The sequence below is a fragment of the Euprymna scolopes genome, chromosome 13, assembly GCF_053919585.1.
Source record: "Euprymna scolopes isolate OS-2025 chromosome 13, ASM5391958v1, whole genome shotgun sequence".
Lineage (NCBI taxonomy): Eukaryota > Metazoa > Mollusca > Cephalopoda > Sepiida > Sepiolidae > Euprymna > Euprymna scolopes.
Window position 1 is genome coordinate 43,364,234 of NC_136494.1, and position 16,627 is coordinate 43,380,860.

The 16,627-nt window shown below is 33.9% G+C and overlaps 1 protein-coding gene across 1 annotated transcript in view; it reads right to left on the reverse strand.

Annotated features, from left to right (window-relative positions):
- LOC145292235 (SCO-spondin-like) overlaps nt 1–16,627 on the reverse strand; it is a 94,586-nt gene that overhangs the window by 61,035 nt on the left and 16,924 nt on the right. Inside the window, exons 5-7 of the mRNA XM_080138558.1 lie at nt 16,135–16,384; nt 12,327–12,522; nt 3,970–4,061 (exon numbers count right to left, since the gene is read on the reverse strand). Coding sequence (XP_079994684.1) covers nt 3,970–4,061; nt 12,327–12,522; nt 16,135–16,384 — 538 coding nt within the window. The remainder of the gene's footprint in view (nt 1–3,969; nt 4,062–12,326; nt 12,523–16,134; nt 16,385–16,627) is intronic.

Genomic DNA, 16,627 nt, shown 5'->3' on the forward strand with positions numbered 1-16,627 from the left:
GGTTTACATTACATTTAAACTCCTGTATGTTAGTACAGTCAAGGAGGTACGTAATAGGGAGTGAACTCCAAAGTCCAGCAGTTCAGAAGAAAAAGATATTAGAGTAGAAGACTTTCTAGCATTTAGGGACGTCTACAGTAAAGGGGTGGAATTTTGTTGTTAAATGAGTTTGTCGGGGGGGGGTATGTAGATCGAAAAGATACAAATGCAATGAGTTCATCAGAGCACATTTCATTAAAATACTTGTAAAACAGGCACAGCGATGCAACATTGCTGCGATGGGACAGGCGTTGGAGCTTAGTTGACAGTACAGGACCTATTGGAGACTCTTTTTTGGATCCCGTTCAAGAGGGAGAGACTAGTGGTGGATGCACCATCTCAGACGTGATAACAAAACTCAATGTATGCGTGAATGGTAATTTTCTAGAAACCAGAATACTCTCAGGTAACACAGTAGAAGGAAGCCATTTTCTTTGCAGTAGCCTTTGCAATGTCTTCAATCTGTTTGTTCCAATTCATGTTGCCTGTGAAGTTGAGGAGTTTGAAAGAAAAGCTCTCAGATATGGTGTTATTAGTCATGGCTATCAGTGGTTGCAAAAGCTTTTTGTAATTGTTTAAAAAAGGCTTAGTTTTGGTAGCATTAAATGTTACCATCCATTTTTATGGCCCCATTTCACTACAGATTGGAGATCGTTTTCTAAGGATTCTGCCATTGTCTTTGATATTACACATTCATTTTGCCCTCATGCTTATTATAGAGCATTGTATTATCAGCAAATATACCCATCGCAGACACAATGTTATCAAGGAGGTCGTTTATGAATATTAGCAATAATAAAGATCCAATAATCAATCCTTGAAGCACTCTCACATTAATATTATGCTAGTTGGATGTACGTCCATCAAATACCACCTGGATTTTCACCTTTTCTAAGAAAGATCTCATTGTATTTAGTATCTTTATAGTAATACCGTATTATTTAATTTTTTATCAAATCCCTTTATGTCAGACTTTGTCAAAGGCTTTGGATATATCAAGGGCTACAGCCCTAACTTTCCCCATCTTATCCAGTGCATGATATATACGTTCAGAGATGACCGTAGTAGAACAGACTTGCCTAAATCTATACTGTCAGTCAGAGAGAAGATTAACTTTTATGAGGTGGTCGACTAGTGCTTGATTGATCAAAAATTTTAGCAAAAAGGAGGAGGAGACTGATAGGGTGATAATTGAGCAGGTCAGTTCTTTCATCAGAATTTTTGTACACTGGTATCACAGAGGCAATTTTCTAGTTATCAGGGAAGCAAGATTCAGCAAGGCATTTGTTGTAGAGTTTGGAAACTCAGCTGAGCACTTCTTAATTCATATAGCAGGGATAAGATTAGGCTGACATGTCTTGGAGGTGTCCAAGTTGTTTTATGATATTGGGAACATGAGAAGGGGTGTATCTATCTTTCTCTGTATAACCAATGCAATTATACTCAATTTTAGTTAAAACCATCTGAGAATGATATAACTTTTAATTATCCCCTTATCCGAGAACTTTCCTGCTGTAAGGAGGAACTCTATAATTAGGAACTCTTGAGAAGGGGTGAGGGAAGTATGCAATAAGTATAGATCTATCATAAAGAGGGGTTTTCCTCTAAAATCCCTTCGTTAACACAATATCTATAGTTATTGGTATAACTAATGCAATGAATAGAATTTGTCACAGAAGTAACAGAAGAGAAAAGAACTTTTGCAATTCCAACTAATCCTAAGATGGCCGCTCTTGCAAAATTCGCTTTCCCCCAAGTAACATCACTTGGAATCCAAAAACTCTTCAGATGTAATTGATCCGAAGTTTCATAGTATACATAAATTCATGTAGAAATTATTCACTAAATAATAAACTAAGATGACTTCAGCAATTTAAAAAAGAATTTGCAGAAGTTGAACAGGAGTTGACTCCCTAATTTATAAAGCATTTAGCTCACTTTAGCAGCAGAAGTTAAAACCACTATATATATATATATATATATATATATATATATATATATATATATATATATATATATATATACTATCTTCCAAGACAAGAATTTTAATAACACAGAATCTAAGTGTTCAAAGAGATGTTTATTGAGAATCATTAGAATAAAATTAAGTCTCATTTAAGTCGGAACAGTCTTAAAAATACCTTTAACAAAATTTGACAAAAGGTTTATAGAACTTCTATTCCCACCTGAGTGAATAGCTGCTAACACTATTGCAATAGTTGAAGCTTTGTAAACTCTAATCGTTTGAACAAAACATTCCATGATGTTCTTTATAGAAGCCGAATACGGGTCGATACCTCGTTCAATACAATATTCATATATTTGATGGCATACACCTTTTATATGATGCTTTTTCTAAGGAATTGATGAATCAACATTGGAGAAGGGACTGCATAGTCATACATTCCTATCCAATTCACGCTTAGAGCATCTGAAGCATATGCAGCATCCATTGGATAAAGTGAGAAAAACGTTTCCATCCTTTTTCTTCCACAGAGTAGTAAAAAGATCAACGTTTTGATGCTTGAACCTATGCAAAATCAAGTTCACTATAATGAGACCCAAACTCTGTTCTATGCTTGATCTCTTGATATTCTTCTTCCCGGAATGTTAGCTGTACAAAAAGAATGTGAACTGCTGCTCATTGGAAAATTTCTCAACTCAACTGACAATGGGGATTAATCATGATCAAAGAAAAAATTAGATTGGTTTCATATGCAAATGTGCCTGATGAATCATATCTATATATGCAGTCATTAAACTTAGAAGTCTGAAATTTGTGTCCAAACTGAAATTTATCTGATGAACACATTTTTGAAATTTTTCCTCTGATGCATAAATTATTCCCTCCTCGAATAAGTACACTCTCCTCTGATGGTAATAGCCGAAGTTTCTGAGTACTTATAAACAACTCCAAACTTTAGAGAAGATTGAAATCAAACTTGATTGTTGACTGCTGATCCCGATTTCTAATTATCCAATCATCTCAGTACATAAAATATTTACTTATCGGGACCTTAGAAATCTCCCTGAGAAGACATTATTTTTATAAACACCCTAGAGCATTTGCCAATCTGAATGGCATAATTTTGAAACACTAGTGATTCTCTTAAATGGAAAACCATATAAATTTTCGGCCAAAATAGAAACATGTAAATAAATATCCTTCAGATTGACAGTAATCATACAATAACCTCAAGGTGTGGTAAGCAGTTCTGAAAGTTTCCATCTTGAAATATGGAATCACTACTTAGGTATTTATTTCTCTCAAAGTTAGAATGGAATGGAATAGTCCGTCTTCTTGAGAACTAAAAGAAACATGCTGTATTATTTCCTTGTTGGGCTTTGGAAACTAATACTCTATTTTCCTAAAATCTGTACTTCGTAAAACTAGACAGATCATTATCCAGGTGGAAGCATTTGGTTCTTTTGCTTAAAGCTGAATGCTTCATACTTTTGCATTGTATGATAAAAAAATTGAGGGACTTAAATATTTGTTAGCCTCTACTTTTCTGTTCACTCCTTCAAGAAAGTTACTCCAGACATGTTAGGTGTATTTTGCCTTTTTCAGGTTTTCAGTGCTGCTGTGCCCAACATAAAAGAATTGAAAACGTGAAAAAAAGATTTTACTTTTGCTTCGTCTTGAGCATTTTCTGGTTAAACGTTTCAAATCAACTAGTTTAAAAAATGCCCATCTTTTATTTTGCCAGAAGAGAAATACGTGGTGAAATGTACATTGGCATCGGATATGATGAAACAGAACATATCAGCACACATAAACGACTTCATAAATAAAATGAAGATTAGTTTTACTACTTAAGCTTTAGAACAATATGAAATTTACAAGGCTTAGTAAACTGTTCCAATCTAAAACGTTTCCTTTAAAATGTTCTTGTATTCGTTTCAAAAACAATTTTTAAAAAATCTTACAGTTCTTTACAACCAATTTTTATTGTCATTCCAGATGCTTTCCATGATTGTCCATACCGGCAGGGACATTCTGAAGGCTTTACACAAGTACCCTGGAACAAGAAAAATAAATTATTGGAGTTAATAATTTCATATATAAAGTAAAAGACTGAATCAAATTTAGTTGAAACCTAAAGGCATGCGAAATGATAATTTCTTATATATATATATATATATATATATATATATATATATATATATATATATATATATATATATATATATATATATATATATATATATATGTGGTATATTTCACCTATTTACTTGTTTAGACTCATTAAAAACACTTGAAAGTCCAGAGGCAATTTTTACTTTATTTACACCCTACCCAACAGCCATTTTAACGTAAATTTCTACAGCCAATCAACATACTTAGCTGATCAGATATGGGAAGAAAAAGCAACACATGTTCCTTTGTGGAACGAGGACAAAATAATTGACAGGGATGCAAAAATACAAGAGAGTAAGACAACTGAAGGAGGCATCACATATGCTTAAGAAAGAAAAATTACTAAGCAGACTAGAGTTTAGTAGCATTTGGGACCCTCTAATTGTAGAAAAAAAAACCATTATACACCCTTAAAATTTCGCCGATAAAAGGGAGATCATCCCCTGTCGATCTTTATTAAAGTTGCCTCCCCTTTATGAACCAATTTTTTTCACAAATTTGAAACAATGACCATAAAATAGAAACTTATTCACAGCATACAAAAATATCTACGGAGCCAGCAGGCTTTCTCTTTTCTTTTCTTAACAACAACCAACATGCCCAAGGACGGTTGAAGGACAATGCGACCAAAACGTTACAGAAATAACACTCACGGTGAGAACAATAGTCCGATCAATTCCAGTAATACTTTATTTTTTTGGGTAAAAAAAAGATTTTAAATCACTTTTTTTCAGAATATAAATTATGTTTATTTGCTGTAGAACTTACATATAAAAGCATACATTAGAATGAAATTAATTCTTGCATATTGATACAAATACGAATGCAGTAATTTAAAAGAAATGAATAATTCATATCGATATAAAAAACTGGATTAAGAAAGTTAAGGTAATGAAAGAAACACAAATATCAATGAAATCACGAATAGAAAACATTCACTCCTAATCATTTATGTTAAAAATCCAACAAAAGTGGACGGTGAATCTTTGTAGCTATTTCTGAAAGATTTATCAGGTTATATAGAATATGTAATTGATGAAATCGATTTGAAGTTCAATTTTTCATAGCAAAGAACATAAAATGATAACTTTCAAAAGTGACTGCCTTGTCAGAATCAAATATCGACTTGGTAGATTCATTCCTATTTAGATATAGATTGAAAAATCCGACTGACTCAATTTTATACATTAGACATTTAACAAATTTATTTTTGTAGTTATTGAAATTTTGGTGTTACACTTGCATTAACTTAGTGTTTTTTATGTCACTTTTTATTATTAAAATATGTGTTTTGACATTCAAAATACATAACGGTTCAAATGCAGTAGCTTCTGGTGGGGCCTCTCGATGCCATACTAGTGGGTAATTGTTATGGCTTTACCTTATCATTAGCTACAAATAAAAAAAGAATTCTTTGTTTCTTTTTCTCTCTTAGTTTCCCCTCTCTGTCCTGCTCTAAGTAAATCTGACGACCTAGTCCACAAATTCCAAAATTTCATCATGACATGTTTCAAGAAAAAATACACGATTAAACCCGGTTCTCCAACTTCCAACGTAGACCCCTACTACCATGTCTCTTTCCCCAACATCAGGGGTCTACGTTCTAACCTTCCAGAGGTTGAAACCCAATTACAGGAGACTAAACAAGACCTTTTATTTTTAAGTGAAACTGGCATTGGACAGGCTATTTCCCTAGAAGAGTTCGCAATTAAAGGATACTCTAACTTAACTTCTAAATCTGACCCCCAAGATCGCCATGGGCATGGAATATGTGCCTATATAAAAGATAGCTTTCCATGCGGTAGGGACATCTCCAGGGAAGATCCTAACTTACCCTATATGTGCTTCCGGGTTGCTTTAGCTCACACTACTGCATTTATATTTACTCTCTATCGCCCCCACAACAGCGGAGTTACTATCTTTCAAAGCATATCTGAGAAAATTGACCAAGTCCTATCTGCTTATCCTTCAGCTAACATTCACGTATGTGGAGACTTCAATGTTCACAACGTGGAATGGTTGACCCACTCAAACAAGACCGATGATGAGGGGAGGTTCTGTCATGATTTCTCCATTGCCTATGACCTCACTCAGATTGTTCAGGAACCCACCCGTGTGCCCGACAATGACGGCCAGTATGCGAGCCTACTAGACCTTTTTCTCACAACTTGCCCTGAACTATGTTCAGTTTCTGTTCTGCCGCCTCTTGGATCTTCCGACCACTCTGTTGTATCAATTAAGATAAAAATGAAATGTAATATGTCCCCAGACGTTCCTCTCCATCGTACAGTATATCGATACACTAAGGCTGACTGGGATAGCTTCCGTACATTTATATCTGATCTACCTCTGCATTCCATGTTTAAAAAGGATGTGTCCTCTATAGTATTAGGCCTGACGGAATCGTTAATTGTAGGTATTGACCGTTTCATACCCTCGAAAAAGTTTCAGCAAAAACCTAACAGCCAGCCATGGTTCTCTCCAGAATGTGCTGCTGCCATTGCGCACAGAAATCACTTTTTCCACTGCTTCCAACGTAATAGATGTATGGAAACTAAAGCCGCTTTCAGGACTGCCAGCAACCATTGTAAGAAAGTAATAAAGAACGCAAGAGAGTTGTATGCTCAATCTGTTAAGTCCAAAGTAGCTGAGCAGCGGCTTGGTTCCCACCAGTTTTGGCAAATAGCAAACAGAATCCTGAACAGAAGCGTGTGCTCCATCCCAACTATTATCAATGGACCTGAGGTAATTTCGTCAGCATCAGACAAAGCCAAACTCTTTGTCAAGAACTTTGCAGCTAATTCTACCCTTTGCGACCAAGGCCGCCAACCCCCAATATTTCCTCCTGTATCAGAAAACACGCTATGTGATATACATATATCTGTACGTGATGTTGGCAAGCTAATTAAAAACCTTGATTCCAGTAAAGCAACTGGCCCTGACGGTATTCCAATTATAGTACTCAAAAAACTTCAACCTGAACTAGCGCCCATACTTACAAAACTGTTTAAACGTTTGTCTTAAGGAGAATAGTTTCCCATCTCCCTGGAAAATTTCATCAGTATGCCCTGTATTTAAGAATTCAGGTGATCGCTCATCCCCCTCTCAGTACAGGCCAATAAGTCTCCTGTGCGTCATGAGTAAGTTGTTGGAATCTGTGTTAAATACAGAAGTAATCAACCATCTCAACAAAAATAACCTTCTTAGTGACACTCAATATGGTTTCCGTTCTGCTAGATCTACAGCAGATGTGCTTACAGTTATATCTCATGAGATTAGCAAATCTCTCGACGGAGGCCACCTTTCTAGGGCAATTGCTCTTGACATATGATAGGGTATGGCATAAAGGTTTACTTCATAAGATCTCTAGCTATGGTATAGCTGGAAATGTCTTCTCAATTATTAAATCATTTCTTTCTGATAGGTTCATAAGAGTAGTAGTTGAGGGGCAAAAATCAGAAGCTCACAGTATTAATGCCGGTGTCCCTCAGGGGTCCATCCAGGGCCCAACTCTTTTCCTGATCTACATTAATGATCTTCCAAATCACATCCTTACATCATTTGTAGACATTTATGCTGATGACACTACCATTTATGGTAGCACATCTAAGACAGTAAACGACCAAGTTCTCTCCAATTCTCTCTCCTCTGATCTTGAGCACGTAGTACAATGGGGAAAGGAGTGGCTGGTTACTTTTAATGCATCTAAAACCAAGCTTCTCTCTTTACATCATCAACATTCTGATCCACTTCTGGCATCAATTGAAATGAATGGCTCTCATCTTCAGGAGGCCTCAAGTTTTGACAAGCTTCTGGGCTTGACCTTTACTCCTGATCTTAAATGGAACACATACATCAAATCTGTTGCCAAGGCCGCTGGAAAAATGGTGGGGTCTTTCTATCGATCCGGTAAATATCTCACTGCTGATGCTATTCTCTATCTATATAAGAGCCAGGTACGTCCAAGGATGGAGTATTGTTGCCACATCTGGGCAGGAGCTGCTAGAAAGGACTTGTCCTGCCTTGATAGAGTTCAGGATAGACTTCGTAGCCTCGTGGGAGATGTCCTTTTCTCTTCCTTGCAGCCTCTATCTCACAGAAGAGATGTTGCGAGTTTGTCTCTGATGTATCGTTATTTTCATGGAAGGTGTTCGACAGAGCTTCAATCTATGGTCCCCCCTCGCCAAACTTTCACAAGAAACACTCGTCTAGCTGTAAACACTATCAATAATTCCCCCCACTCTTTATCTGTGCCTAAACCTAAACGTAGATTCCATGAACAAAGCTTCTTTCTTAGAACTGCACGCCTGTGGAATTGTCTTCCGTTTTCCTGCTTTCCGGCTGACTACAATATGGTTGTGTTCAAGTCTAATGTAAATAAGTTCTTGATGAGCCGTTCTATATAAGTTATCAAATTTACCAAATTTTCATTACTAATGATTACTATATTGTCCAATTTCTACAGTACACTCTTTAACCCTTATCCTTGAGTGACCTCTTGGCCTTGATAAGTGGTGATGCGTATGTAAAAAAAAAAATACTAGATAAAGCGCATTTCTGTAATGAACAGTCTCTCTACCTCTCTTTCCTCTGTCTCTCTCTCACCCACTTTATATATATATATATATATATATATATACTAGCAGAACCTGTTAACTGGCGTTGCCTGGTGGTAGCATGCATCCCCACCCAACTAAAAATGTAAAGTATGGCTGTTGTTGTTTTTGTTGTTGGCCAACCCCAACCACATCATGTTAATAACTGCTTTCAGAATAGACCCCCGCCCCCCAAGAACGGCTTTTGGAATTGACATGCCATTTTGTGAGTGAGAGTGGGGGCAGTATCGTTTGGCTCGTGTAGACAAAGCTGGCGGGCAGAGTATATGTTCAGGGTATTTTTCAGAGTATTATTCAGGGCATGGTATTTTTGTTGGTAAGACTGGGGTTAAGGTGGCAAAAAACTCTCGAACCCTCTATCACTTAAAGGGAACTAAATTCCTGTAGTCATATGTACGTTACTATATCAAAATGTACACGGTTTTTCCGAAATTGATAGTTTTAAGTAAGCAGAAAAAATATACCATATAAACAGAACGGTTTCTTTAAATAATAAACAATTCTTTTTTATTTGAACAATATATACAGGATTTTGTTTCTATTACAAACAATACATGTAGAAAAATTATGAGATCGAAACAAGGTAAACCTTTTTAAATGTTAAGTGTTAGACAGCAGAAACAATTATTGTATAATTTATGAAATGAAATATTGATTATATACATGAAATATTGATTATATACATGAAATATTGATTATATACATGAAAAGAAATGAAATATTGATTATATACATGAAAGGAAATAAATTTGAGGGAAAATAGGCCCAAACAATTTATTATGTTTATTATGCTATTTTCGTGTAAAGAAATTTATGGTCATGTAGTACTTACCAACAAAACAAACGCCCACGTGTTTGTGCCTTGTATAGGCATGCGCAACAACAAAACTTGGGGTTTTATAAGCGGAAGTCTCGAGGTTGTCAGGAATCTACAGGCGCATGCCCAAGAGAAGGGATTGAGATAGTGGTATAAAAGGCAGGTCCAGTGAGAAGGTTGTTGTTGTTGTTGTTGTCATTGGACGTTACAGTGACGCGTGCGTTAGCAGGTGATTAAGAGGCTGTTTTTTTTTTGTGTGTCAAGTCGCGCACCTCGGTGAAGGTGAAGGTCATAGGTCAAATAGGAAAAAACAATTTATTTGGGTTTTCGATCAATATGCGTGTCTCAAAAATATAGAAAAAAAATTAATCCACGCCCTAAAAACTATGTAAATAGCAGCAGTAACCCGCTATAGGGTAAAAAAAAAAAAATAGCCGCAGAGGTCAGGATCGAACGTTGAACGCTAGTTGTAAAAGGAGATTCACAGGGAGGAAACACTTTAATCGACTGCTCTAGGATGAACGTACGACATTACGACTCTCAGAATAACTGCTTTAAACAAACTTGAATAATGTTATCACTGAAAGGGACTCGTTCGGTGGACATCGCAAATCGCGTATTTTAAGTAAACAGAAGTATATCTACTGTAAAACTAAAGCAACAGTTTATTTTTTGTTGGTCAATGAAATTTAATTATAAAACAAAACACGTGTAATCATTGTGAAACGTCATTTTGGAATATAAGTTTTTGAAAACAAAGGAAGAAGAAATAGTGGCTATCAGCTTGTGTTGGAAAACATTATGTATTCTGTAGTTAAACACAAAGTGCCTCATGCTATTACAGCTGTATACGAAAACTTAACATGTATATTTAATGTGTAAATGTAAGCATTTGTGGCTTATGAAGATGTTTCGATGTTTGTAATCGGGATATTTTATCTGAAATGAGTGCCTAATCTAATCAGGGAAACCATGTTCGTTTTAATCCCTGAAGTGTTAATAAGTTATACACGCAATAACCCTTATCCTCGAGTGGCTTTCGGGCCTTGATAAGTGGTGACTACCATGTAAAAAAAAAGTGTTCTTTTTTAAATTAGGATTGACACGGAATATTTTATCTGAAATATGAAATGAAAAGCCTGATCTAATCAGGGAAGTCATGTTTGTTTAAATCTGTGAAACGTTCTTTTTGGAATCAGGATTGACATTCCGGAATGGATGAATAGTTTGGTCGCAGACAATAAGATTTGGTTGAATTTGAGGAAAGATAGATCATTGATCTTGTAATCGGTAATAGGAAAGATTATAGTATCTGTGTAAGGTGCTATTGTACATATGACCCTAATGCAGAATATGTACCAGTGTCGAGTAGGAGTGGTAGGAGTACTTTTTATTTAGCGGGGAAAATAGCAGCTGCTTCCACTGTAGGTGTTTGCGACAGTAGTGATGCTTCTCTTAGGATATAATCTATGATTTTAATAGAGTGAATAAATGTGAGTAAGGTGGCGGTCAAAAGTTACTTAATATAGTGGCTGATAGGGTAAACATAATAAATTTGTATGTGGCATCTGTCGGAGCAAACCCAGTGTGCTTTGGTCCAGAGGGGAATTTCTGCAATCAAATTATTGTATACATGATAAGTCTCCCGCCCTCTCTTTCCTCTGTCTGTCTGTCTGTCTGTCTCTGTCTGTCTGTCTGTCTGTCTGTCTGTCTCTCTCTCTCTCTCTCTCTCTCTCTCTCTCTCTCTCTCTCTCTATATATATATATATATATATATATATATATATATATATATATATATATATATAAAATGTCTGTGTGGTTTTGTGCTCCCTATAATAAGTACATTGTCATAAACTTTTTCCGGATATATCAATGGAAGTTTCTCTGAATCTCTAAGTGTACCTTGTAAACCTTTGATGACATTATGAATTATTATTATTACCACAATTATTTCATGCATCCACATAAAAGTTTTATATGGAAATATATGATGTATCGATTTTTAGTATTTACTTCAAAGTGCTCAATATGTGAGTCGAGCTAAGTAGTAAGTTATGAAAATATATATGGCAATTAAGCTACATAGAATTTTTATAGTTTCATAGCATACTAACTCTCTCTCTCTCTCTCTCTCTCTCTCTCTCTCTCTCTATATATATATATATATATATATATATATATATATATAAAATCTAGGTTAAGTATGAATTTGCAGAATAAAATTTCAGGGAAGTTTAACCAGGTGTAAATAGAGCTGTTTGTATTAATATTTTTATTCATGTAGAAATGCTGCAACACTGACATGAGAATGTTTCGATCTGTAGTAATTAAAACTAAGATTTCATCAGACAAAACATTGTCATGTCAGTGTTGCAGCATTTGTACATGTCTATATAAATAAAAATATAAATAGCTCTATTTACTATTGAGCCCGATATTAATATATATACAATATTCTACATGGTCTTTAAACATTGTCTTTTTTTAGTTAGATTCTTCTGCATCGGCATAACCCCCATTTTATTATTATAATTAATTCAGTTTTTTTACTTTTTATTTAAGTCTTGTTCTACATTTTGTTTTTAATTTATTAAACTTTCTGAAAGCACATCAGTGAGTTCCAACTTTACCTAAGTTATAATCCGTAGGTATCTTTCCATATGTTTTCATATGTTCAAATGATTAGCAATATAAGAACGATTATACTTACATCAGGTCCAATGGCAAATCCATTTGGGCAGGTACAACTTGGATGGGGCAAGGCTAAAGTACATTTGGCTTGTCGGCTCACATGTTGACAAGTTAAAATACACGATACATTTTTACTAAAGATTTGGTTCTTTGGACAAATGACTTCCTCCTCACATTTAGTTTGAGAGCAATTGATGCTGCCATTTAAGCAGGTGCTGTAAATAAAACAACAAATATTGTAAAATTTAATGACAAAAAAAAAGATTAAAAAATAACAATCATATGTCTCACTTATTTTTAAAACTTGTATGCAACCCAAACAAGGTGCTATTGAGAATTAGGGGCCATATTCATAGGTGGCAACCTCAGTGAGGAGCTGTGAAAGATGTTTGTTCACATTACATTTAAATTTCTGCATCTTAGTACAGTTATAGAGCAGAGAAGGAATTCCAAAGACCAGTTATTTGAGAAAAAATGCTACAGTGAAGAGGTAAGACTTTGCTGATTGTTGGATTGGTTAGGTGAATTTACATTGAGGGGGGGCACCAGGTCATCAGGTTTGTTGGAGCACATTATATCAAAATACTTGTAAAACAAGCACAAAATGTAACATTGCAATGATGGGACAGGGGCTGAAGATTTGATGGACAATATGGAACCTATTAGATTAAAATTATTTTCCGAAAGAGAGAAAGACTAATGGTTGGTGCATCTGCTTAAATGTGTCAACAATACTCCATGCAAAGGCGGATAGTGGCTTTGTAAAGATATAGGATGCTGACAAGTGTGAGAAGTTTTCTAACATATAAGAGGACACCTTTCGTGACAGTATCCTCAATATATTTGTTTCAATTCATGTTACATGTGAATGTTAGGCCAAAGAGTTTGAACATTTGACACTTGGATAGGATGCTATTAGCCATTAGTGGATTAAAATGTTTCTAATAATTGTTAAATTGTAAAAGGAAAGGAACTTTATCTTAGTAGCATTAAATGTTACCAACCATTTATATCCCATAAAGTGGTTATTTTCTAAGGATTGTTTTGCCTTGGGTATGCACATGTTCATTTTACTTCCATGCCGAGAATAGAGCATAGTGTCATAAATAAATATACTACTACTAGCAGCAGCAGCAGCAGCAGCAGTAGCAACAACAACAACAATAATAATAATAATAATAATAATAATAATAATAATAATAATAATATGAGGAGGAGGTAGTCTGTCAAGTTTCATAATAGTGGTTTTCGATGCAGGTCTGTTAGCCAAGGTAACAGTGTCCAAGAATTCTGATTCCTGAACTATATTCACATAACATTTGTTGGAGCACTGAAATACTCCTGAAAGTGAATTCTATATTCTTGATTTCCTTCTCTTGGCACTTATGATTATTCTAGCAGCTATACACACTCTAAATACCTGGAAATTAATGTTTTTAGATTCTTGGAATTGTTTCGAGCATACTAAAAGAGTGTCTTCGATATTATTTTTTGAAATATTTGCTGGAGCCTCCATCTGTCTGATTACATCTATCATATAAACACCTCCCTATAAAATTCATATAGGATATATCATGACTTTCGAAATAATAATCTTTGAAAAATTACATCACACCTTGGTCTTAGCAAACAAGATCTGTTGAACAGTCAGACTGACGATAATGAAAAAGATCTTTTTACAAAAACATTAGAAAACTTTAAAGCTTGTATTGAAAAAGAAAAGGATAAGAAATGCGATATATACTCAAACTGAATCTATTCAATTTTAATTTAAAAAGGAAGAAAAATGAGAATTAATTCAAAAGAGAAAAGTTGTATTGTTTCTGCAAAATAACATTCTGTAAATAAACATCTTGTTGTTTCATGGATTTAAAAGACTAAATTTTATTTATTATTCACTTTAAAAATTGCATTTATAAAAAAATGAAAACGAATAGAATTGAATTTATACTCAAAATGAATTTTATTCGATATAAATTAAAAAGTAAAAACAAGAATTATGTGTGTAAAATTATGTATGTTTGAAGCAAGAGACAATCAAATACTGCAAAAACTGAATTATGAATTTAGGGAATAAATAATTATTAAACAAACAAATTAAAGATGATTTTAAAATGAAAACGATTTAAATAAAAAAAAATAATTCAATTACAAAGTTACTAATGCAGAATATATATTTTTAAATCACACTTATAAAAATCTGTTGGATAATTTAGTTAAAAATGGGTGTTTTAAATTACGTTATTATTTCAGCACGGTGCATATTCTGCATAAATATCAAAAACTGATTCATTAATTAATTTTGAGTTCTTATTTAGAATTTGACTTAATAAAAAAGACAAAAATACAAACAAATTTTATGATGTATGTACTCGTCACAGAACAAAGATCATATTCCAAAAATCACGTAAATTGATCAAGTTTTTTTTTTTAATAAAATCAAATTTTATAATTAGCGAGACGCGAGAGCCAAGAACCGCCGTGTTTTATAAAATATGTTACATTCAAGAGCGAATAACTCAATTTAACTACCAAGATTTTGTATAAAATAACCAAAACTTTTTGCTTCGCTAAAAGCATAAACTACTAGATCAATTTACGTGATATTTAGAATATGACATTTTCGTTTCGTGACGAGTACATGCACCTAAAGTCTTTTCTAGATTTGTTTATTATTAAGTCAAAATCTAAATAAGAACCGAATTTTATGAGTGTTATAAAACTTTTGATGCAAAAATGCAAAACTATTTGGGCATAAATATATAATCAGTTTTAATTTACATGTTTTTTTTTATGGAAATATGCTTGACTTATACATTTGAACGAGAATGATACCTTTTGAAAATATTATTCTACACAAAACTTCCTCACAGAAAAGAAAAAACTTGAAACATTATTTTTATAGAAAATGAAATTTAATTTAATACATTTAAAAGAAAGAAGAGAACAAGTTAAAAGACTGACGATCGAGACTAAACGTTTGCTACGTTGACTCCTAATATCGAAAACTAAAGATCTCTTTGAAATATATTAATAATACCGTGAAAGTTTTATTTATTATTAAGAGAACAGACTGAAAACAGCTTCTGTAAAAATTATGTTTAACATGTTTAAAAGCTCTAAAAATGAAAGTTTTAAACTTTCTGACCAAAAGTTCACTTTCTCTTTTTTTAAGATCATTATATACAGTTAAGAGATAATTAATCCAACATTGGTTGTTGAATAATCAAGAAAAAGGATTATAAAAAATCTCATTTAAAAATGATTTAAAAACGAGTGCATTTTTAACTTAAAATTGAAGTCACATGTTAATTAGCAATTAAATACACTTAACAAATATATATATTCACAGTATTTTCTCGGCTAAAAATACTCCCTTTTAATTGCACTTATCCAAATGTAAAATAAGTTACTTTTGAACCAGTTTTATGAATCCCTCGGCAATGTACTTAAGAATTGAAACATAAAATAACCATCCTTCAAATAGTACTGTAGGTCTGTGATCGTAGAACTTCAAATGTGATGTTAGCAGGTCATATGAGTTTTAGGGAAGAGGCCTACTATTTGTGAAAGCCACGGATATATAGTATATATTTAAGAAATAAATGTCTGATTTTCAGATAAGTAAAAACTCAAGAGACCATACCTGGATCACAAAAGATGTGAACGATGCCGTAGCCATAAAAATACATACAAGACAGAAATGAGAGGTTCTAACCAGAAGATCGTCACAAGTATTGCTTTATTGGCTGCACACTCTTTATTATACAAATCGAAGACATTCATTTATTATAAAAAAAAAAAAAAACTTGACAAAAATAGTTTACCATTTTCCACATTTGCGATTAATGACGTGACCTGGTGGGTAACTCTTGCCACTGGAGGTATCAAAACAATCACATTGCTCAATAGATACACACTTCCCGAGACTATTTTCAAAAGTACCCTTTGGACAAGCACAGCCTGGAATACATTCCTCTTCACACTGACCAGACATAAATTCAATATCACGGCATGTAGCTTTGCATGGAGATGAACATTCAGTGTATATTTTATCCTCTTGTGAACAGTGAAAGTCTGAAACAGAATTGTCAAATATGCGTTAATAAAAATTAGAATCTTAATTATCGATATCGTTATATTAGTCTTGGAGAAGGTAACCCAGTGTCGGAATAAGTACACTACAGATCTCACAACTTCGGAGCGAAGTATTCGCAATATTGTTTCATGGTTTAGAAGAGTTTCTTAGTCATTATTTGGTTTCCTACTCAGTATCAATTTATTATTCAGATTTCATGGTTTAGAAGAGTTTCTTAGTCA